This window comes from Zootoca vivipara, chromosome 9 (assembly GCF_963506605.1).
Source record: "Zootoca vivipara chromosome 9, rZooViv1.1, whole genome shotgun sequence".
NCBI classification, from domain to species: domain Eukaryota; kingdom Metazoa; phylum Chordata; class Lepidosauria; order Squamata; family Lacertidae; genus Zootoca; species Zootoca vivipara.
In genome coordinates, this window is record NC_083284.1 from 72,044,618 (window position 1) to 72,066,936 (window position 22,319).

The 22,319-nt window shown below is 50.1% G+C and overlaps 2 protein-coding genes across 4 annotated transcripts; one reads left to right on the top strand and one right to left on the bottom strand.

Moving 5' to 3' along the window:
• The first annotated feature begins 1,552 nt into the window (after positions 1-1,552).
• On the top strand, positions 1,553-10,369 carry FAM219B (family with sequence similarity 219 member B). 3 transcript variants are annotated; one of them, XM_035112421.2, is made up of 6 exons: positions 1,553-1,716; positions 2,926-3,022; positions 4,506-4,599; positions 5,412-5,489; positions 6,258-6,397; positions 7,114-7,250. In XM_035112421.2, the coding sequence occupies exons 1-5, from the start codon at positions 1,630-1,632 to the stop codon at positions 6,385-6,387; spliced, it is 486 nt and encodes a 161-aa protein (XP_034968312.1). In that variant the 5' UTR covers positions 1,553-1,629; the 3' UTR covers positions 6,388-6,397; positions 7,114-7,250. The 3 variants fall into 3 exon arrangements, with proteins under 3 accessions (XP_034968312.1, XP_034968311.2, XP_060135001.1); XM_035112420.2 differs by having other exon boundaries at positions 1,566-1,716; positions 6,258-6,306; positions 7,114-10,369; XM_060279018.1 differs by lacking the exon at positions 1,553-1,716 and having other exon boundaries at positions 1,728-3,022; positions 3,537-4,599; positions 6,258-6,306; positions 7,114-10,369.
• Positions 10,370-10,427: 58 nt separating this feature from the next.
• MPI (mannose phosphate isomerase) lies at positions 10,428-21,809 on the bottom strand. The gene is made up of 8 exons (XM_035112423.2): positions 21,731-21,809; positions 20,366-20,493; positions 19,507-19,707; positions 18,905-19,046; positions 16,752-16,934; positions 16,366-16,539; positions 15,335-15,543; positions 10,428-14,475 (listed from the first exon to the last, which is right to left on the bottom strand). The coding sequence occupies exons 1-8, from the start codon at positions 21,744-21,746 to the stop codon at positions 14,257-14,259; spliced, it is 1,272 nt and encodes a 423-aa protein (XP_034968314.2). The 5' UTR covers positions 21,747-21,809; the 3' UTR covers positions 10,428-14,256.
• Between the last annotated feature and the right edge of the window lie 510 nt (positions 21,810-22,319).

A 22,319-nucleotide genomic window follows, 5' to 3' on the forward strand; every position in this document is an offset into this window, starting at 1 on the left:
TAGATCAAATTGAAATCAATAGGGCATGTTTAAAATTGGAGAGAATTGAGTGCAACTGGTAATAACCCTTAAGATTTCTATTGGTCTGATAGCAAGGCTTCCTTGCCTCTTCATGTGAATAATAAATTGCAGAGTCTTATAGTAAGACTTCATATATAATCATCGTAAGGTAAAGGACCCCTGGACGGTTAAATCCAGTCAAAGGCAACTATGGGGTTGCGGCGCTCATCTCACTTTCAGGTCAGGCCGAAGGAGCCGGCATTTGTCCACAGGCAGTTTTCTGGGTCGTGTGGCCAGCATGACTAAACCGCTACTAGCGCACGGAGGACCGTGACAATTGCCAGAGCTCACAGAAACGCCGTTTACCTTCCGCCACAGCGGTACCTATTTATCTACTTGCACTGGCATGCTTTCAAACTGCTAGGTTGATTATTGTATGAATGCACAAGCCCACTACACCATTACTTAGTATGCCAGAGTTGTTTAACCTGTGACCCTCCTGGTGCTGAATTTCAACTCCCATCATCGTCTGTTGGCCATGATGTTTGGGGCTGATGGGAGCTGCAGTCCCAACAAGAGGGCCACACGTCAGCCGGTTCTGTTTTAGTCTATTGCATCAAAATACTGATAGTCCTGGAATGTGCAAGCAGGCCCCTGAGAAGCAGTGCTTACAGGTGTCACAATGTCCCTGCCATTCCCTCCAGGTGTGTCCGTGGCCTTGTCGGACCAGCTATTCATCTGCCTGGAGACTATGGGGGCTCCTGATTTGCTCCTTTACAACTGAGCCAGACATGAGCATTCACACGCTGAATTTGACTTGGGTAGCAAGGTAGTGTGCGCTTTTGCACATGAGAGGGAACAAAGGGAGCCTTGTGTTCCCATCACAACAGTTCCATGTTCCGTGGGGCACTCTCATTCCTTGCCCAGAGAGGCTTGCCATATGTCAGGAAAATTCCTGACGTCCTGATTTTGGGGTAAAGAAAATTGTGTCGGGGAGGAATGTTGCCAAATCAGCAAAATGTCAGGGGAAACCTGGATGTATGGTAGTGCCATGAAAAAAGCGGAAATAGTTTAAGAAGCTCAAAATCATCATTTTGGGGGTAGGTTTCCCCCCAAAAAGCTCAACAATTGTGGTGGTTTCCTTAAAAAAAAGGTCAACAGGAATCTTAATTTTTGAGATATGGCAATCCTAGTTAGAGCCACTCCCTCGATGCACTATTTTTCTATCTGCAGGATTTGTGGTGGCAGGAAAGTGCGTTTAATCAGAAAGCGAACTCCTGAGGCTACGGTCTCAGCCCCCCAGCCCCGTGATAACCAGGCCTTGAGCCCCCACTCTCCCTTTCGCATCTCCTGCGAGGACTCTGCGACTCGAAAAGCAGCGGAGCACACCAAGGACTGCGACACCTCCGGAAGCCTACACCGTCGCCTCCGCCCCGTCACTGCCTTTTAGCGGCTCTTCCGCCTCCTCCTCTCGCTGGTTGGTCTCTCTCCCCTCAACAGCAAACGAGCGCTGCTAACGCGAGAGGACGAGGGGCGGGCCTCTTAAAAACAAACCAATGGGGGAGAGCCGGCAGGGTGACGTAAGGGAGGGAGGCGTGGCTTTGTGGCGCCGCCGCGGTGAGGGCAGCGATGATGGAAGCGGCGGCGGCGGGAGGCGGAGCGGAGCCTCCGGGCCGGAGGGAGGCCACAACGCTGCCCGGGCCGAGCAGAGACACGGTGCGCGGCCGGCGTGTGGTGTGGGCGGGCCTTTCCGGGGCCTCTCCTGCCGCCCGGGCCTCCGCAGGGCGGGTGGGCTGCTCCTGGCCATGGAGGCTCTACTGCTGGCAGCCCTGCTTGGAAGCGGGGCGAGGGGGGCCGCCTGTCGGGGCTTCCGGGGTCGTTTAAATGACCTGCGGGGTTCCCTTCCAACAGCGTCAGACGCGCGAGCTGGACGTTGGAGGAGTCCGGACTCCGGAGGGGTGTAAGGAGCGAGTTCTTTTCGTGGCGCAGCTAAACTGCGGAACTCCCTCCCGCAGGAGGATGAGAGGGCTTCGTGGAGAAGAAGCAAATCCTGTCCCACCGCTGGCCGTGATGGAGGCTGGGCTCTGCCTCCTTGAGCCATGGAAGAAACGCTCAGGGAGCCGCAGGAAGGGAGCGTTGCTCTTGTGCTCCGGCCCCTTTCCTCGCTTGCTTTCCGCTCGGGGCATCTGGTTGGCCACTGTGAGAACAGGAGGCTGAACTGGATGGGCCCCCCTTTGGCCTGATCCAGCAGCCAGGCTCTTCTTAAGCCCTCTTCTTCCTTCAGGATAGCCTTGCTGGATCAGATCAAAGGCACCTGCTCCGAGGACGGAATCTGTGGCCAGCTGATGGGAGATGTTCCATATGGTGGGACTCAGGTCTTTGGAAAGGGGGATTTTGAAAGTTGAGGACATGAAACACCCCCCCCCCCCCAATCTCATATACACCGCCATATAGGCTGAAGGTCCTGTTATGAGATAGGGGTGAATTTTTTGCTGGCAGGGAGTGCATGGGTGGGTTGTTAGCTAGTCAGGTGTTTATCAACAGAGTGCTCCCCATTCAGGATACTAGCCACTATGTTCCTTCCTACCCCAGATTTCTTTTCCCCTGCTAATAGTCCCATCAGCATTCTGCATCCATGGCTGATACCTATTCCTTGTAAATGGATGGTGCTGTTTTGGCTACATAATGGCTCTCACAGCTGGAACCTTGGAAATCGAGGGGATTCATATAGTATATTTGTTGTTGTTGTTTTGTACTTTCTATCTCCCTTTCTGGACAATACCTGAAAGTGCATCTTGTAGTAAATAAAACAGGCATGATGAAATAAGTAAAAAGCTGGGCATCAATAAAAGGCAGGAAAGCTCCCCTGCTTTGGACTTCTGTGTTCTCTTTGGGGTATAATGGCTGTCAAATGTCTCCTGACAGGGGCAGAGGGACAAGAAGAGGACAAGCAGGGAAACACCAGTGGAGAAAAGGGGGCCGTACCTCATGAGTAAAACTCCTTCCATTCAGGACAAGCTACGTAAGTCAGGACTGGAATCTATGTTACAAGTACGGTGGGCTCACCGCTTGAGGAGCAACTAAGCCCTGCTTAGTTGGACCACAGACCCACCTAGCTCAGTGTCGATTCTTCCCACAGTGGCCAGTAAGATGCCCACAGGAAGCCTGCAAGTAGCTCATTTGCACAGTAGCACCATTCCCACTTGTGTTCCTCAACAACTGGGGTATTCAGAGCACTGAGACGGGGATGAGTCACCCCTTCCATGGTCGATTTAGATACATTAGTTTTGCTTTTAGCAGACAATAGTTTGTAGTTAGTGTGTGTGTCCCCAAGATGCTGAGGCACATTGAGGGCACCCCTGCTTTGACTCGGGGTACCTTCTGCAGATCCCACTTTGCCTAAGAGAATCCCTCTGAAATATCCCACTTTTTTCATGATTTGACCAAAGCCTCCGCACGTCTCTAGTTGGAACTAAATTGCTGTTAGCAACAACAACAATACAATACAATACAATACAATACCTGCTTACTGTCAGCCATGTACAGCCATGAAAGAAGTGACAATGTAGGCAGGAGAAGAAATGACGGCAATGGTTCCTGCTTGAGCTTCATTGTGGAGGAGCAGGGGTGGAGCGTTCCTGTGGCCTCAACAATGGGAGATGTAGCCCAACAACATCTGAAGGGGCACAGGCTCCCCAGCCATCCAGCAAGGTACAGACACGGGGGTGGGATGTCAAAGGGTTTCATGGATTAATTATTTTTTATGGAAATTACTGACTTAACTAGGAAGGCAGAAATAGTTGTGGTTTCTTCACTGCTGAGCAGAAAGTGCCCCCTCATTGCTGCAGGAGGAAGGCAAGGCAATGGCATGGAGGATAAGACTCGTCCATGCTTACCAGCCAGAATAACTAGGTGCTCCCCCCCCCCTGTCTGAGATAGGAAGCCTCTTTATGCCAGTTGCTGGGATGCACAAGTGGAGAGAGTATTGTTTTGCTCAGGTTATGCATGTGGGTTTCCCATTGAGGCATCTGGTTGGCCAATGCGAGGACAGGGTGCTGGACTGGATGGGCCCCTTTTGGGCTGATCCAGCTGCAGGTCTTGTATGTTCTATACCCCATCCTACACCTGGAAGCTTTTTTGCAACACCAGCAAGTGGTGTGGATTCACCTGAATATTTGCTGCAGGGGTGGGAACCCCTGGGACTTCCCCAAGACGACTTGCACAGCACAGTTGCCATGCAACCCACTTTAATAGATGGCAAACCTCTGAGAGTGTGTTGGCATCTTGCTGGCAGCTAGAGGATTCAGATGATTCATGTCCTGTGCAGGCAGCGTTTCCCCAGAGTGGGTTTTTCTGCTGTCCTTTTGTAGTAAATATTTGTCTGAACTTGCCCCACAGGCAGCAGTTGGCTGGTGGGGTGGGGTTTATGGGAGACAATCCTCCCCAGGAACGTGGAATACAGCAAATATTCACTGAGTTTGCCTTGGTCATTTTGGGGGCTGCAGAGAAACATCGCGAGATGGCAAAGGCGATGCTGCGGAGGAAGGGAGGCGCATTCTCAGGAGCCGTCCGGCACCAGCCCAAGCTACCAGCCAAGAGGTCCAGTCCATTTTCTTACTGTTGGGGGGGATTTTGGGCTGTTTGGTGAGTTCAGTGGCCCTTAACAACTCCGCATGCATTAGGTTAGGCTGCTAACGTTGGTGTCCTTCTAACCTAATCTAGCTCTCTCCCTACTGCTCCCCATCATGGGGTGAATTCAGAAAAGCAGCCGAAGGCCTCCAGAAATGGCACAATTTACGAGAAGGGCTAGTGCAGCTCAGAGGTAGAAGCTCTTGTGTTGCAGGAAGGTGGTGCCAGGTTCAGTCCACAAGATCTGCAGGTGGGGCTGCAAGTGGAGAGCTTGGGTGGGGGGCCCCAGGCTGTGGACCAGGCTTGGGCCAACAGTCCTCTCCATTTGGCCTGCCAGGCCTTTTGGGGCAAGCTGCACTCACCTGGCATCATGCTGCTTGGTGCCAGGAGCTTCTGAAGCTTTGAACCAAGCAGGATTGCACTACTGCAAATCAGCTGATACGCAGAGTTCAATCCTGGTTGGTGCAGAGCACAAATGGTCTCACTTGGTTGAGGTAGCTTCCTCGGTCCCTGTTGTTGATAAGTCAGCCTTGACTGCAGGATTCAGCTTTGAATAATTTGAAATGTGTTTCCAGAATACATAGATACAGAACCTGACTTTTTTGCACCTTTGAATTGGTGCCAAAAGCCACATCAGGTTTGTCCAGTTGAGACAGTGACTTGCCCAAGGCCATCTTCTGCCTGAGTGAGGACTCTAAAGTGGCGCCCTGTCCTTTGCACCAACACCCTTCACCTTCCCCCACTCTCAGATGCTTCATGTTGGTTTTTGCCTCTTTCTCTAGGGCAGTTAAGTTCAACAAGGGCTATGCTGCCCTCAGCCAGATCTCAGATGAAACCCTGGTGTCCCTGGACTCTGACAGGTGAGGGGTGAGTGGGACCTGCTTGCTGTTTGTGGGTAAAGGTAAAGGGACCCCTGACCATTAGGTCCAGTCGTGACCGACTCTGGGGTTGCGCGCTCATCTCGCGTTATTGGCCGAGGGAGCCGGCGTATAGCTTCCAGGTCATGTGGCCAGCATGACAAAGCCGCTTCTGGCAAACCAGAGCAGCACATGGAAACGCCGTTTACCTTCCCGCTGTAGCGGTTCCTATTTATCTACTTGCATTTTGAGGTGCTTTCGAACTGCTAGGTTGGCAGAAGCTGGGAACAAGCAGGGATTCGAACCGCCGACCTTCTGATCAGCAAGCCCTAGGCTCAGTGGTTTAACCACAGCACCACCTGGGTCCCTGTTTGTGGGTAGGGAAGGCCAAAAAGGTTTGAGCGTTGCCACCCATTTTAAATGGCTCTAAAAAGGAGTGTTAGCAAAGAGGATCAGTCACTGAACGGGATACCAGTCACAGTAGCCCTGTAGAGTTTCCAATTTCAGAAGCAGTCTTTCCCTGAAGATACGGGGGGTGCAATGGCAGGAGTCAGCATTGCTTGTGGGCTTCCCAGAAGCATCTAGTTGGCTGCGCTGGGAATAGGATGCAGGACTAGTCTGATCTAGCAGGGTCATTTTATGTTCTCATGGGAGACAAACTTCCTCTCATGACACAAAACCCTCTTCATTCTTAGCAGAGAATTGGGAGCCAGAAGTGTGCTAGAAATACCCTTTCTGTTTGTGCTGACCCTTGGTGCTTTTCTCTCCTAGTGATGAGGAGCTGGGATCAAGATGTTCCTCCGGTTACTCCTCTGCAGAGGCAAGTCTGGTGCATGGCTTGCTCCTTACAGGCATTGAAATTGACCTGCAGGTGGTGGGGTTTGTCTGCCTGTCTGTCTGACCTTCTGATGGTTAGTGAGGAAAGGCTTTTATTGCAGGTGGGGGTGGGGTGCAAGATGAACCTCAGATACTCATGTTGCCTGCTCATTAGTCTTGGGGTGCAAAGCCCGTGACCCTCCAGATGCTGTCAGCCTCCATCTCTAGCCAGCCAGTCGCCAGGGATGGGAGAGTGTGCAGTCCGGGAGCCCTTTCTTACATGCAATGTCTATGTGCGCATGTGTCCCAGTAAGCATGTTGTGACTGACCATGAGTAAGGAAATGTAGGCACATGGATGTGTGTGCACACATCTTCATTTTCTCACTCGCATGCTTGCTAGGAAGGAGAGCTCTCCAGGCCTTCCTTCCTTCTTAGGACTGCAGTCCAATCCTATAGGGGACGCAGTTCTGAGTAGATTAAAAACAACCATAATTAAAATGTACAATAGAAAAAACCAGTGAAGAAGCATAGCAAGTAAAACAGTGGGGGGGGGGAAGCAATTAAAGTAATTAGATCAGGAAGTTCAAGTTCAGGAGAATGCTTGCCTCAACCGGCGTGTCTTCAAGAGCCGGCAGAATGCCACTACTGATGGGGCTTTCATATTTTAGCACGGAGCACAACACACGTCACTGATTCCACCGGTGGAAAACCCTGCCTCCGTGTTACCACAAACTGATAACCAGCAGGCCGTGGCCAATTCCATAGTCCTCCAGCAGGTGTTTTCAACTTGTCCCTCCTCTTGCTTCTCAGGTCAACCAGGATCTCAGCCGCCAGCTCCTGCAGGATGGGTATCGCCTGGATGAAATCCCAGACGACGAGGACCTTGACCTCATCCCTCCCAAGCCTGTGTCATCCTCACCATGTCCCTGCTGCTTTGGGGAGTCTGCCTCCTGCTCCATCCAGTAAGGATCTAAAGAGCAGGACTGCACTGCACAGGTCAAGAACCCAGCACTTTCCCCCTTCCTTTCAGACGCCCGGAGGTCCAGCAGAGGCAATGGAGTCTGGCACCGAGCTTTGACCAAGCCGATAGGGAGCAGGAGGAGGGTGCTTTGGTGGCTGGGAAAGCGGGGCGCACCATTGCCCTGCTTGCACTTGTCCGGGCACCAAACAGCCTCTTGAAGCTCTTATCTGTGGTGCACATACAAGACTGTTCGGTGGAAACCCTTGGGAAGGCTCTGAGCCAGCTGGCTCCCTTGCCTGGGAATGCCTTTGGAGAAAGATGCAGATGGGAGAAGAGGACAGGGCGAGTGTTTTCCTCCTTAAAGGCAAACAGACAAGCTTTTTTGTGTGAAAGGGAATGAAGAATGGACTAGGACAAGTTAAAACTTTAGTTTACAAAAACTCTGATTGGGGGAAAAAAAAGCACAGCAATCACTACATCGGGTCAAAAAGATTTTCCTCACTTGCTCAGGATCCTTTCCTGGACTCCAGTGCTTGAGCCAACATCTCCTGGGGTCCTTGTAGGGCTGGACTAAGATGTTGCCATGTGGATTTCTGGGATGGAGAAGCTCCTCTATCAAGCTGCATGGATGGAGCGCCGCCTCCTAGCATCCTCGCAGTCTCTTGAACTCTCCCTCTGCTGGCTTTGCTGCCTGGAAGTTGCTGCTTTGATCCCTTTCCCTTGAGCTTTCCAAAGTTTCACCAGCTGCTGCATCGTCTCAAATTGACCCTCAGCATTTAGCCTGGTGAAAGACGGACCTACTGAACCCTTTTTCTTGGAGTGGGAGGGAGGTGCATTCCCCCCCCTCCCACAGATAGAGGGGGAGGGTTCACTTGCCTTGCCTTGGGAGGCTGGTCCTCCCTGGCAAAAGGGCCAACAAATCTGACATCCCTGGCTCCGGATGAGAATCCTGCTTAGTTTAGGTCATAGCTGCCTCAGTTTGACTGGAGAGCTGCTGCTGATTCCTCTTCCAAAGTGAATTGAGGCCAAGCAGAGGAGGAAGGCTAAGGTGCTGGCGCCCATAACCTCATTTCTGTGTTGCCTGCCTTTGTCTAGACCAGGTGTGCCTCCTAGCGCCATCCAAGCACTGCTGTTGGACTTCAGCTCCCATCATCCCTGACTGTTGGCCCTGCTGCCTGGGGTTGATGGGATATGGAGTCTCCCCAGTCCCTGGCGGGTACCAGGGTGAGGAAGCCTGATCTAGTGGGCCACAGGTCTCCCACCCCTGCATCAGTTCCCGTTATTCTGACTAAATTTCCCCATAATTAGGATTAGCTTATGCAGCCTCCTTTTGATTTCAAGCAGCGCATAGTGTGTTTTCCATGCACACGAAGTGACAGCTTGTGAGCGAGAGCTGCGACCTAGCCTTTCTGATTCGCTGTGGTTCACTTTATGTGGCAGTTGTGGAGAACAGGGAAGGGAGGAATTGCCAGCATTTGTGACAGTTGCTTTGTGAGGATCCCTGCTAGAATGCAAGTTGGGGCTATGATCTCCCCTCAATCTGGTGCTTTCCAGTTGTGGTGTACAACTCCCCATCAGCCCAGTGATTAAGGATGATGGGAGTTCCGGTCCAGCAACACCTGGAAGGCATTAGGCTGGGGGAGGAAGATGTGCCCTGTATATTTGGGCAGCCTCATTGAGTAATAAATCTGTCTGGGGACCATAACAGGCTATTACCTCTGCCGTCTAAATTGAAGCTTTAGTAGCAAGAGATCCAGAGGTCTCTGAAGGCACTAACACAGGCATCCCCAAACTGCGGCCCTCCAGATGTTTTGGCCTACAACTCCCATGATCCCTAGCTAACAGGGCCAGTGGTCAGGGATGATGGGAATTGTAGTCCAAAACATATGGAGGGCCGAAGTTTGGGGATGCCTGCACTAACACAACTTGAGCAAGATGCCATTGCACTGTTGATCTCTGTTACTGTAAGTAGCTAAAAGTGGCAGCTGTTATTTTCTTTTCCCCTTCCTGGAAAACTTGCCAGTAGGAATGAGATAGTCTTGCCATACTTGGCAGACTTGATCCTAAACTGGAATTCTCTCTGCTCTAATTAACTGTTCCCAGGTGAGTGGCACCCAGGAGGCCGTTTCCACTTGGGTATATGTGCTTTGCTAGAATCATTTGTCAAGAGATAGGCCACGTGGCAGGCCATAACACAGGCTCAGTGTTTACTCACTGGGGAACATGGTTAGCAAGAGGCAGCCAAGTGAACTCTGCACTTTCCAGCCCTTCAGTAGAGAGAGTTGGTTGCTGGTGCAGCCACTGGATTACATAGGCAACTTTCCCCCACCCCCAGCTGCCTTTCATTTTCTATATTTATTTATGCTGCCTGTAGCATCCTCTGCCTGCAAATCCTCCAGAGACGACTTCTCCATGGTAAAAGGTTGATGTTCCTGGACAAGTTTGAGCTGTTCAGTCCTAATTGCAGTAAGCTTTTTATAAATAGTGCGTAACGTTGAAGTGGAGAGCCAGGACACTAGTAGACCTGTAGAGAGAAAACTGCCCGCTTTCTGCCGCAAAGTAAGCTTGGCAGGCTGACCGTGTTGTGTATGTGGGGGTTTCAGGGTGGAGAAAGGAGTTCAGTGATTGTAGGGCTATAGTGTGTTTAAAAAGCTGCCTTAAAATATTGAAATGCATTAAATGAAGTGAAATTGAAACACAAACCAACCTTGAAAGGCACAGAGGACAATCTTATTGGATATTAATGTTATTGTATATGCAGAGAACTATCTAGCAAATAGTTTTATATATACTGAGCAAGGGAAGTGTGTATTAATAAAACTCTAACTTGTATTCACAATGCTTGGATCCTTTTCTATGTGAAATGTTTGTTCCTTACTTGCATGTGTGTTAGCAAAGAGGCCTGCAGTAGGATTCCTCCTGGGGTCCACTCTGCTGGTGCAGGGCATGAGGCCGTTCATGGCACTCGTAAGGAGCCTGTGGTCTTCCTGGCATTTGTGGGACTCTGTCCAGCCTGCTGTTCTTTCTGCCTTCCTTGCTCCTTCAAGGTTTTGAATGTCCTAGCCTCCTCAACTTACTTGGACAAAGCTCTTTATTCAGCCTTTTGAAAATGCAATTTTAAAAGCAACTTTAGCCCAAGAAAAACATACACCAGACAGGTTGGTCTTGGGGCCTGTCCTCTACAGCACTTTCTTTATTTAGTCAACTTTAACTCGCTGCATTTGACTCTTAAACAACTGATGTTTTACACTGGTGGGAAGATTTTTTGTTTCTGAACCCATCTGAATTTCATCTCCCTGTTTCATTCTTTGTGGATTATTAGCCATAACTATAGCTGTGAAAAATGGAATACAGTACAATGGTAGCAGGAATACTGGCTTTTCCAGGGGTCTTTACTTGCACACACTCTGTACGTCTCAAACCTCCAGTTAATTTAGGAACAACATAGTTTGTATAAAGTGTACAACTGGGTCCACACATCTTGTAACACAAATGGTAAGAAGTGGTTGACCGTAGCTATAAAAACGTCAAATGCTGAAACCACAGCTCTACAATTTGCAGCGCCAGAGTCTGGAGTCAGAATCCATCTGACGGATGACCTCAAGATTCAAATTCTGATACACAACACCCTAAGACAACGCATGTATTCCGCCAGTCCCCCAACATCCTATTTCCTTTCACTTATAACTGTTATTTCAGTCTCTGCAATTTTTTTTCTCTCAAATCATTCTGCAGCAGACAACAGTCGCTCCTGCTTGGCACTCCGCTAGGGCAAGGACACACTCCTATTTGGCAGGACGCTAAAGAGAAACTGGGGCAGTTCTCTTTGCTGAAATATGCTGAGCCCCAAATGAGCATGCAAAATCAAACCAGAGTTGTCGAGTGGAAGTGGCAAGTGCACTTACCCTCCCTCTGTAAGCAACAACTTACAACACTGCAACTTCAAACTGAGTTGAAGGTAGAGTGGCTGGGCTTCCTGCTCCCCAAGACACAGAACTGAACCTATGACCCCCTAGATCTTGCGGGACCCCAACGCCCATCAGCCAGAATGGCCAATGGTTCTGGATGATGGGAGCTGTAAGCCAGTGACAACTGAAAGGCCACCTCCCTACCCTGTCCCTTAGCAACACTTGAATTTATAGCACTGATTTACCCAAGAGTTTAGGGTACCATTGTTCAATGAATTTTTCTGCAAGAGGGGGAAACGAGGGGTAGCACAGAGTGATTACAGTGGTACCTCTACTTATGAATGTTTCTACTTACGAATGGAGCTCCGTCCACCATCTTGGATGCGGTTTAGTTAGGATTTTTTCTACTTACAATTTTTTTCGACTTATGAATGTGCATTCGAAACACATTAAATTCGTAAGTAGAGGTACCACTGTATAACACTCGTTTTAGCTATTGGCACATGTACTTTACTTTGAAATGCCAGGTAAGTAGCTTCACCATACAGTGAAGATGTGGTAATCTGATGGATGTTTTTAAGGGAAGAGCCACTCTTAATAAGCTCTCCCTCCCTGTTGGTGCAAAAGCCAAACATGAGCTGCATTCCGAGATGATGCTACCATCATAAGCTGCAGTTCTACATGGCTAAAGGGGGACACAGGTGGGGACCTGCCAAGTTCAAAGCAGGCTAAATATAACAAGGCCCAGTTATGGGAGGTGACAAATGCAAAGGCAGATTGTTTTTCTGCCTCCGCTTAATGATACAGGTGAAACTCTGAAAATTAGAATATCGTTGAAAAGTGCATTTATTTCAGTATTGCAACTTAAAAGGTGAAACCGACATATGAGATAGATGCATAGCAAGATATGTCAAGCCTTTATTTGTTGTAATTATTTGTCGTTAGGTGGGTCAATTATAAATGGAATGTAATTAATGAAATGTAATAGCGATGTTTATTTTTGTATTATTGTAACTATTTGTTTTATTACTGTGGAATTTCCAAAAGAAAGCATTTGTAAAAATTAAAAGAATAAAAAATAGTAAGTTGCATTACTGAAATAAATGCACTTTTCGACAATATTCTAATTTTCCACGTTTCACCTGTATATGGCTCACACGCACCCCAAACTGGAGTGCCAATTTGATCATCTTATAACCACAGCCCCTGCAGGCCACAAAAAGCTGAACCTGCCTCCAAATTTAACACACTATTTGGGCAGGGGAACCCTTTTCCTGGTTATTTGGGAACAGATTCCAAACTACTGCAGGAAAAGCAGGTACTGGCTACGTCTGAATAGAAAGGAGCCTCTACCCTCCTTGGGCCTGAACACACACACAGGCTCTCTCACCGCAACCAATGTGAGGGGGGAGGAATAAAAGGAAAATTGGGGTGCCAGTTTTAATTAATCTCTTGGCCCTAGACTGGTTTGTCTTCACTGTGCTTTGTTTGGAGCAAACCAGCTCCATCAACCCCGTGGTGTGCTTGTTTCAAACAAGGAAAAGTGAAGACTCATACTGCACTTGGAGCTGGACCAGGAGCAGGTCTGTTCTTATCACAAGCAGCTATGGTTTATTGTGACACCCACTTGCAGCCAGTCGATAGAACCACTCAGAGCTTCCTACATGGTGCTGGAAAAATGCTACTGGGGGGGAAAGCAGATGGTGAAAAGCACCCAGAGAGGCCAAAGCAAAGGCCCTGCCCCCAGGCTTCTTGTTTCTGCCACCTGGCCCAGGATGGAAGTCCAGTGACATTGCACCTGAAAAGCCACCGGTGCCAAAAATGTACTACTGGCTTGTCCTCCCATCCCGAAATCAGGACTATTGGCTGGGGATGGGGAGCCTATATATACCTGCCAAGTTGCTGTCAGAGAAATAAGGGACTGGGCCGGAAATAGCAGACCGGAAGTAGCGCTGCCGCCATTTTGGGACTGGGCAGAGCATGCTCAGAAGTGACTTTTGATGCTGCTTTGCCCAGTTCCAAAATGGCTGCCACGCCAGAAGTCGCACTGCAGCCATTTTGGAACTGGGCAGAGCAGCATCAAAAGTCGCTTCTGAGCATACTCCGCCCAGTTCCAAAATGGCCGTCGCATCAGAATAAACCGGGGGAAAACAAAAAAAATCCGTTTTTTCAGCTAGGAACAGCTGGAAAAACTGGGATTTTCCAGGGAAAACGGGAGACTTGGCAGCTATGCCAGGAGTTGCTGGACTCCCAACTCCTATCAGGCTCAACCCACATGGCCCTGCTGTGGGCAGATAGAACCACTCCTAGATTAAGCAGCCACCTGCAGCTGCCCCTCAAGGAGGAAGCACTTTCACACCAGAGCATGCTGTCCACTACAGCCAGGGCAAACTTTGTCAGCCAGGCACTGGAAGCAACGATAGCCAACCACTCTCCATCGGCAGGAACTGGGGTGAGGTGGAGACAAGCTTTTGCCTGCCCCCCAGGTAAAGGGCAGGAGGCAGAATGTCCTGGCTAAGAGGGAATTCCAGGTGGCTGGGAAGCTCAAATCATTACCAAGCCCTTCTTCCAAACTTCCACCCTCTTCCCAGGGTGGTGGTGGGGGGGGGGTGAGAGAGGCACACGATTGACTGTGGTTGCTGGTTTCATAAGTTTTACAGCATTTTTAAAGTTCAGGGTGTGCTGCAGACCACTACCCCTCAAAAGCAGCATGGTCTAGTCCAGGGGGTGGAGCTGCTGGACTCTGACTCCCATCAGACCACGTAGCCAGTAACCATAGGAACTGATGGGAGTTGGGGCACACGGTGGAGATGGCAGAGTTTTTAAAAAACGACGAGGTCTACTGGAGAATTCCCAGCCCCATGTTTTACAGCAACCGTTACAGGAGCAGGAGGGTTCTCCCTAGATAAGAGTCAAGCTGTGTGAGAAACAAAGGCCCACCAAAGAGGGGTGGGGGCACCAATGCTGTGGGCTTTTGACACAGTGGTTTGATGGGTCAGGGGAGTAAGTGGCCCGTGCAGAGGACACAGAGCCGTTTCTACTGGAGTCTCAGCAGGAGAAGAAAGAGCCCTCGAGCACCCCATTTTATATGAGACAGCAGGCTCGGAAGAGCAGCATCCCATCAGGTGCGGACAGGTGCAAGGAGACGCTCTCATTGGCGGAGATGAAGAGCACAGAGCCGCGGCGGACAGCCATTTCTGAAGCGGCTGCAGTGGAGGTCCCGACAGCAGTTCCGTGTACCACCAACAGGATGCTGGCCGAGTCGATGGCCGAAATGAGGTACAGCTTGATGGAGGGAGGAATCTGCAAGAGAAAGCAGAACCCTTGCTCAGTAGAGAGGTGGGGCCTGGGGAATTTTAACTTCCTGCCTCACTAAGTAGGAAGCGAATGAGCCGGGTGTGGGACAAATCCAGAGGCAATGGCAGATCCTGACTTCCCTCCAGCCTCCAGAGTGCTCAACAGTGCAAGCTGGTCTCCATCTCAAGCCAAACTGAAATTTCAGCAACTGTAAAAGCAGGCAATGCCAGGCCCGTCTGTTTCTCGCCCACGCTAATCTCACGGGTGTCCTGTCCCACTTGTCTCTTAATGTGCATTAAAAAAGAGAGAGTTTCACACAAAAATCCCCATTTAAATAGAAGGAGAAAGAACCACACATGCCACCCCAAGCTCCTTGGAGGAAGAATGCCATTATAAATAAAGTTAGGGCCCATGTAGGGACAGGGAGGCAACATTGTAAAGTTTGCATTAACATGCAAAGCTTACCTAATTCACACTTTTCTGAATCAATATGCAATCTGAAAGCAGATATCCCTGGAGATCTGCTGTTCTCCAAATGTGTGGTGCACTTCTCCAACCAACTCATTTGAGGAAAGTGTGTATCAGTGAAAATAATGTGCCAACATGCATTATATTAGAGGAACAGTGTCCATAAATGTGTTTTACATATACACTGTTTAAAAATGAACTGCAAAGACATCCAGAAAGAGAGCAAACTGAACCTAAGATTCAGGGTGAGGGCAGAATGAGAAACCAAAGTGGGCGGCTCCATCTGAGCCAAGCTGCACAGGGGGCAGCTGCCGAATGCCACCTCGGCACTTGAAAGGATCTTGCAGCAGGAACAGCCTGCCGTCCTCAGGGTAAGGGAAGCCCTCGAGAAGCTCACCTCTATCCTCATGACAGAGAAGTCTGGGACAGGCGGGTCGTAGAGGTAGACACAAGGGTCCAGGCGGCTCTGGACGGGGCTCAAGAGCTTGGAGCTGCAGGGGGCTGGCGTGTAGTTGAGCATTTCGCACAGCGTGAGGACGTCAATGAACTTGGGCGTCAGGCCAGCGCGCACCGTGTTGTCAGAGCAGGCCATGCACTCGATGCAATCTGCGGCAAGGCAGGAAGGAAAGAGAAGCTGCCCATCAAGATGTGCAGAGGCAAGAGAGGCCCCCCAGAAACACCCTCCTGCCCCATCTCAAGAAACCTCCTTTTATCATTCCCTCCCTGTCATCTCAAACTAAGAGTTAAGATTGTTTCAGAGTTGGCAAGGCCCTCTGAGGCCACTTAGCCCCGCGCAGGATTCTTGCAGCTACAGCAGGGATGGTGAACCTAGTGACCTCCAGGCATCTTTGGAATACAATTCCCATCATCCCTGACCATCAGCTGTGCCTTGATGGGAACTGGAGTCCAGCGCATCTGGAGGAAGTGGCTGCCAAGGCATTCCGTTGCCAGAACAGCCATCGGGCGACTTCCTCTCTGTTTCCACCTTTTGCTCTAACTCCTGCCCTCCTGAGCAACAGAGAGCAAGTCTGCCCCGTCTTCTGCAAGGCAGGTCTTAAGATGTGGCTGCAATCTACCCTGCTTGATCTTCACAGACTCAGTGCACCCAACTGTCCTTTGTGGGACTTGGCCTCAAGACCTGCTCACCCCCCTGGCCACCTCTCCTCTGAGGGCTGTTCTAGTTTGTCAAAGCGCTAATTAAAATGGAGCGCCCAGACGCAAACCTCAAAGTGGGGAGCATTAGGCTTGGGGGCCATACGTGATCCCTTCCAGGTTTCTCCCATGGCCACAGCCCAGCCCTGCTCGCCTCCCCCCCCCCACAAGCACTCAATCCAAGCAGTTAAATCCCATAACTCTGGGAAGCTGCCTTGAGTGGAGATCTGGTGGCCATACAAAGCCTCTCTTTTGCTTCCACGCCCAGAAACTCACCTCCGCAGAGGTAGGCGTGGGGTTCATTGGCACCCAGGAACATGCACTCCCCGGGCTGCAGCTTCATCAGGTTCAAGAAGTAGATGGCAAAGCAGCCGATGTCTCCGGGGTACTGGGAGTGGAGGCGGAGGAGGAGTTCTCCACAGCTGGCCGAAGTCTCTTTCCCTGCATCTGCTGTGGGATGGAGACACATGGAGGGAGTCTGGTGAGCAGCAGCTGCTGGTTGCCAAGTTTCGCCTTATAGTAGAGGTCCTAACCCCCTGCAGAGGTTGCTCCCATGAGCCTCCCACAACACAGCCAACCATCAAGGGTGCCTGGAGTTGCAGTCCCAGGAACACCTGGAGGGCCACAACCTCTCCAGCACCCAAGTCTCACACCAGACCCACCTTCCTGAGAAATCCGCTTCACCAGCATGTTAAGCTGGTCCACAAAGACCTTCTTCTCGCTTTTCATCATCCGAGTGAAGCAGATGCGCAGTGCAGCAGAGACACCCCGGGGGTCTTCACCTACGCAGCGTTCCAGCTGCTCCGCCGCCACGTTCCCGATCAGGGCCCGGAATTCAGGAACGTCTGCAAGGAACCCAAAGGACATTGAGAATGGCTGCATGGAGTCTAGCCGGAATTAAGACTATATTATGAAGCATGCTGTCTATGCTGGCTAAAGAAAAGGATATCACTAAAAATTCTGAAGTTTTAGATCTTGAAGGTCATGATAACAGATATGGTTGGCATGAATATTTGTGGTACGAGGTTAAAGTACATAGAGCTTTCCTAAAACGTGTAGTAATGAAAGTAGTTTATGAAGTATGGGGGGAAAGTAGAACATCAATTAAAATAAAAGGTTTGAGGATAAAAGGGAACTGTTAACTGATTGGTTACGATAACAAAACAAACAAACAAACAAATAAATATCATTCATTCATTCATTCATTCATTCCCTGCCCATCTGGCTGGGTTTCCCCAGCCACTAGAATACCATCCGCTTAATGATATATTTAAGATAGATAAAAAGAATGGTGGTTTTTTTTAATGAAACATCTAAATTTGAAAAAGAACTGTTAGAAAACAAGACCAAATTGCTTTCTAAAATGTATAGAGTAATATTAGAATAGCATACGAAAGATGAACAGGTTAAATCAGTTATGATACACTGGGCGAGGGACTTTGGCTATAATATACAACTTACAGCATGGGAGAAGTTATGGGACTTGAAGTATACAGCATGTTTGAAAGAAAATTATATGAAAATGATGCATCACTGGTACTTAACTCCTAGTAAATTAGCTAAAATGTATAAAACAAGGTCAAATACATGCTGCAAATGTAAGGAAAAAGAAGGCACCTTTTAACATATGTGGTGGACTTGAAAAGTAGTAAAAGAATTTTGGGTGATGATATATAATGAAGTGGGAAAAGATGTTCAGAATAACTTTTTCTTTAAAAAAAGTTGAAGCTTACCTTTAAGGAATTCTAGGTGCCAAAATTACAACAGAACAGAAAAGACTATGTATGCGACCACTGCTGCCTGGATGTTACTAGCCCAGAGATGGAAAGAAGAAGAATCCTTACCAGAGAAGAATGGCAGATTAAGTCGATGGACTATGCCAAAATGGCAAAAATGACCAGAAGAGTCAGAAATCAGGAAGACCAAAACTTTAACAAGGAATGGGGGAAATAAATAATTTACCTTAAAAATCATTTTAAACAATTAAAATTATTAGTTGGATTGGAATAATAATACTCGTCGTTTAACGTTGAAGGGAGATTTAATAGATTTGGATTAATAGAGAAGATGCAGGAGGAAAAAGTTAATTAAGGACCCACAAAGGGGAGGAGGGAAGTCCAGAGGAATCTATGGAATTCTCTTTTTATTTTGGATGTTTGACAATTGTCTGTAAATTTCAAAATTTGAAAAACTAAATAAATTTATTTTTTAAAAAAGAGAGAATGGCTACATGGAGCCTAGCCTATAGTTACCAGACGTCCCCGTTTCCCAGGGACTGTCCCCAGATTTGCAAATCAGTCCCCATACAAAATCCATGGAAGTTGAAAAGTGTCCCCAATTCATTGAAAAAAATCTGGTAACCTTAGTTTAGCCACACACACCCCAGGCTGCTGCTGCTCCTCCACCTCTGGCAGGTCCCTGAGGGGGCACTTAGCAGCTTCTGCTTCCAGTTAAATCACAGCCTGTCATGTTGACCAAGCCCAATTAATTGTGTGGTCAATCTTAACTACAGCTTGCTTGAAACAAGCCAAATTCAAACTATAGTTCAAGAAGCTAACTTGAGTTCAACATACTACTATTAAGCAAAATCCCAGTTGAGGGCTGGAATGTAACACTAAACTGTGGTTAGCTGAAACTGAAAGCAAATGCTGCCAATTGCGCTAGGGGAGGGAGAGGATGGGCGAGCCTGCAGGGAGGTGATGCTTGTTTCCATCACAGCACGGTTCCAAGGACACAATTCCATCCCCAGTTGGGACACCCGAGTTCCTGTATCTTGCTGGTACTTCCTTCCCTTCCCCTCCCCTCCCCTGCTTACTCTGGAGAAAAGACACAATCTCCTCAACAGGCCGGAAGCCACACATGCCCTCGAAGGGCGTCAGGGCGATGGCCATCTCCGGCTTGTGGTTGGCATCTGGGTAGTGCTCTGGATACTGGGCATGAAGCTTCTCTGCCAGCTCCTGGGAGGGGGGAAGAGGGAGGGAAGAGGGGGGGACAGGTGTTGAGCCCCAGGCTCCAGTGTCACAGTCAGTCTGCTGGGGGGGGGGTGCTCTGCCATGGCTTCAGTGAGCCACAGAGCACCTGAGGAACCAGGCAACGCACCCGGGGTGGGCTAATACGTCAAGGATGGGGAAGCAAAGCAGGAGGAATCTGTGCTGCAACCCCAGAAGGATCTGACATTTAACCCATTAACATGAAACTTTGGGCTGGATCCAAAATGTTCTATTTGCCCATTAGAGGAAGGCTTCTTTGTGTCAGAGGAAGGGAACCTCTGGACCCAACAGATGAGCACCTTCCTGCTTCAACTGCTGATGCTCCTTCCGCTCCTGGAGCACCACAAGCTCCTTGTCCTTGACCTACGAAGTCCAGAGAGCTCAGCAGGATTCCATGCCGTTTGGCACCCTGGGAAGAAGGCCTTACCTTGGTGGGGTGAGCCTGGATGGACAAGGCTGAGTTAACAGACAGCACTTTGAACAAGAAGGGCAGCTGGCCCTGGAAGACCTCCTTGACCTTGGTGCCCAGGCAGTCAGGGTTGTCCATGATCCACTGCCGCAAGGTCTTCTGGGGGATGCGATTATCTAGAATCACGGCGTCTCCTTTGGGGTGAGCGCCCATCCAGAGCTAGGAAGAAAAGAACACACTGGTGATGCCCAAAACCTCTTAGCGCACGTCTGGGCAACCCGTGGCCCTCCAGGTGCTGGGCTCCAATTCCCATCAGCCCCAGGCAGCACTTTGAATTGGGCCCAGAAATGAATTGGTAGCCACTGCAGTCGAACCAGGATCGGTGTGATATGCTCAAACCATCCTGCTCCGGTGAGCAACCTGGCTGCTGAATTATACACTAGCGACCAAAGCAGTTTCTGTGCCAAAACTGGGCCAATCGAATTGGATCCAGAAAATCACTTTCTTCCAAAAGCGCCCGGATCCGGTCTGCAACTACTTGTTCCAGAACCTTGCTCAGGATAGGGAGATTAGCAACTGGTCGGTAGTTTGTTAGGTTTTCTGAATCCAGGGAAGGTTATTACCACTGCCTCCTTCAAACAGGCAGGGACGGACCTCTTGTAAAGAGGCATTGATCACCTCCCTGGCCCAGCCAGCTGTTTCCTCCCTGCTGCTTTTCATCAGCCAAGAGGGGCAAGGGCAAGGAGTTGCCCTGACTGATCCGTGCACCTTGATCCGAGTTCCCAGCCATATAGCGGAATTTGGGAATGGGCAAGGAGGAAGGGGAGGGGAGAGGAGGGAGACTGGGTCCAAGGGCCCCCAGGCAGGTGGCACTCACCTCCGCATAGGGCTTGCCTGCTTCGATTTGGATCATTGGATTGCTGCTTGCCAGGAGGCTGGCCACTTCACTATCCCGGCCCAGCTTGCCCCAGGAGTAGTTCTGCACGGCGCAGGCCAACGGGAACACTGAGTGAGCAAAAGACACAGGCACAGGTAGGAGGTCATGCGCAAGAACACAATGTGGGAAGCTGCCCCCAGTCGGCCCCACAGCTCCATCGCTGTTGTCAGGATGCTCCCTCTCAGGGTAAGTGAGCCCACCTCACCCTTACCCTGCATCTTGACACAGGCCTCCCACCTGCACATTTAAAGCAGGATCACTCTACGTTAAATAGTCATGAGTTCCCGCAAAGGATCCTGGGAACTATAGTTTGTTAAAGGTGCTGAGAGAGCCCTAGTTACCTTTCAGAGCTACAGTTCTCTCTGGTTTTCACAGCTCTGGTTTTCATGGGGAACTTGGGGAAACTGCAGCTCTGTGAGGGGGAAGAGGGTCTCCTAAAAACCCTCAGTGCCCAAATCAAACTACAATACCTAAGATTGTTTGTTGGGATGTGGTGGCTGATATAATAATAATAATATTTTATTTATACCCCGCCCATCTGGCTGGGTTTCCCCAGCCACTCTGGGCGGCTTCCAACAGAAAAATAAAACACAATAATCTATTAAACATTAAAAGCCTCCCTGAACAGGGCTGCCTTCAGAGGTCTTCTAAAAGTCTGGTAGTTGTTTTCCTCTTTGACATCTGTTGGGAGGGCGTTCCACAGGGCGGGCGCCACCACCGAGAAGGCCCTCTGCCTAGTTCCCTGCAACTTGGCATCTCGCAACGAGGGAACCGCCAGAAGGCCCTCGGTGCTGGACCTCAGTGTCCGGGCAGAATGATGGATATTGGAGACACTAATAGGAAAGAATTAGATGGTTTTAAGAGCTTTTCTTTTAAAGGCCTGAGAGAATAAAATAGATTTGCCTGGCCTTAAAAATTTACTGTTGGCCAACAAAGCCCCTGCGAAAAAGGCCCTATCTTCCTTGCAGGTTTTTATGCAGAGGTTGGGTGACCATCGGTCGAGGGCATCAAGGTTGCGCGTCCTGGATGGCGGGGGTTGGGATGATGCTCGGAACCCCTTCCCACCCCCGGAGCGGCGCGGGAGGGACCCGGGCTTCCCCCGAGAGGCGGGAACGCTCCTGCCTGCTCGCTCCGCGAGAAGTCCCCCTCCCCACCCGGAGGGGCTCGCTCGTGCTCGCCGCCGCTTTGTCCCGGAGCCCCTCCGTCCAACGCGGGCGTGGGGAGCGCGAGGAGCCGCCCTCCGCCGCCCCCCGGACCCCCCAAGGCGGGCAGGCAGACGCCCCCCTTTGCCCCGGCCTCGCTCACCTCGCAGCTCCGCCATCCCCGCGATGCTGCTCTGCCTCGCTGTGCCCCGCCTCTTCCAGGCGCCGGCCGGCTTACCGGGCACGCCGGGAAAAGTAGTCCGCTGCTCCGGATCAGGTGGCTGGGAAGGGAGAGCGAGAGCGCCTGTCAGTCTCAGCCGGGGCCAGGCTGCTGCGTCCTTGAGCTGCAAGCAGGAATTGCACCGGTGCGGTGCAGCAGCCACACAGGTGCAGGTGCCCCGAGGCCGCCCCTTAAACGCTCCGCAGCGTCGCAAAAGGTTTATGGTCAGACTCAGGAGTGAGCGGTTAGATTCGAACCCGGATCCGAGCCTTCTCCCGCACTCTCAACTGATCCACGCCGAGTGGCGTGTTATAGATGAGGGGTTGGTGGTTTTCCCCCTGGAACGAGTGAAAAATAAAGCTTTCTTGTGTTCCAGGGAACGTGGTTCTTTTGTCGGGGGCTGGAAGGGGCAGCCAGGCTAGGGGCGCTATATTATGCATGAGGTGCCGGAAATGTATTAATGCAATTAATTAATCAAGCTCTTGCAACATTTAGGTCTGGCAAGTATCAAGCGTTTTCTCAGAAGTAAACC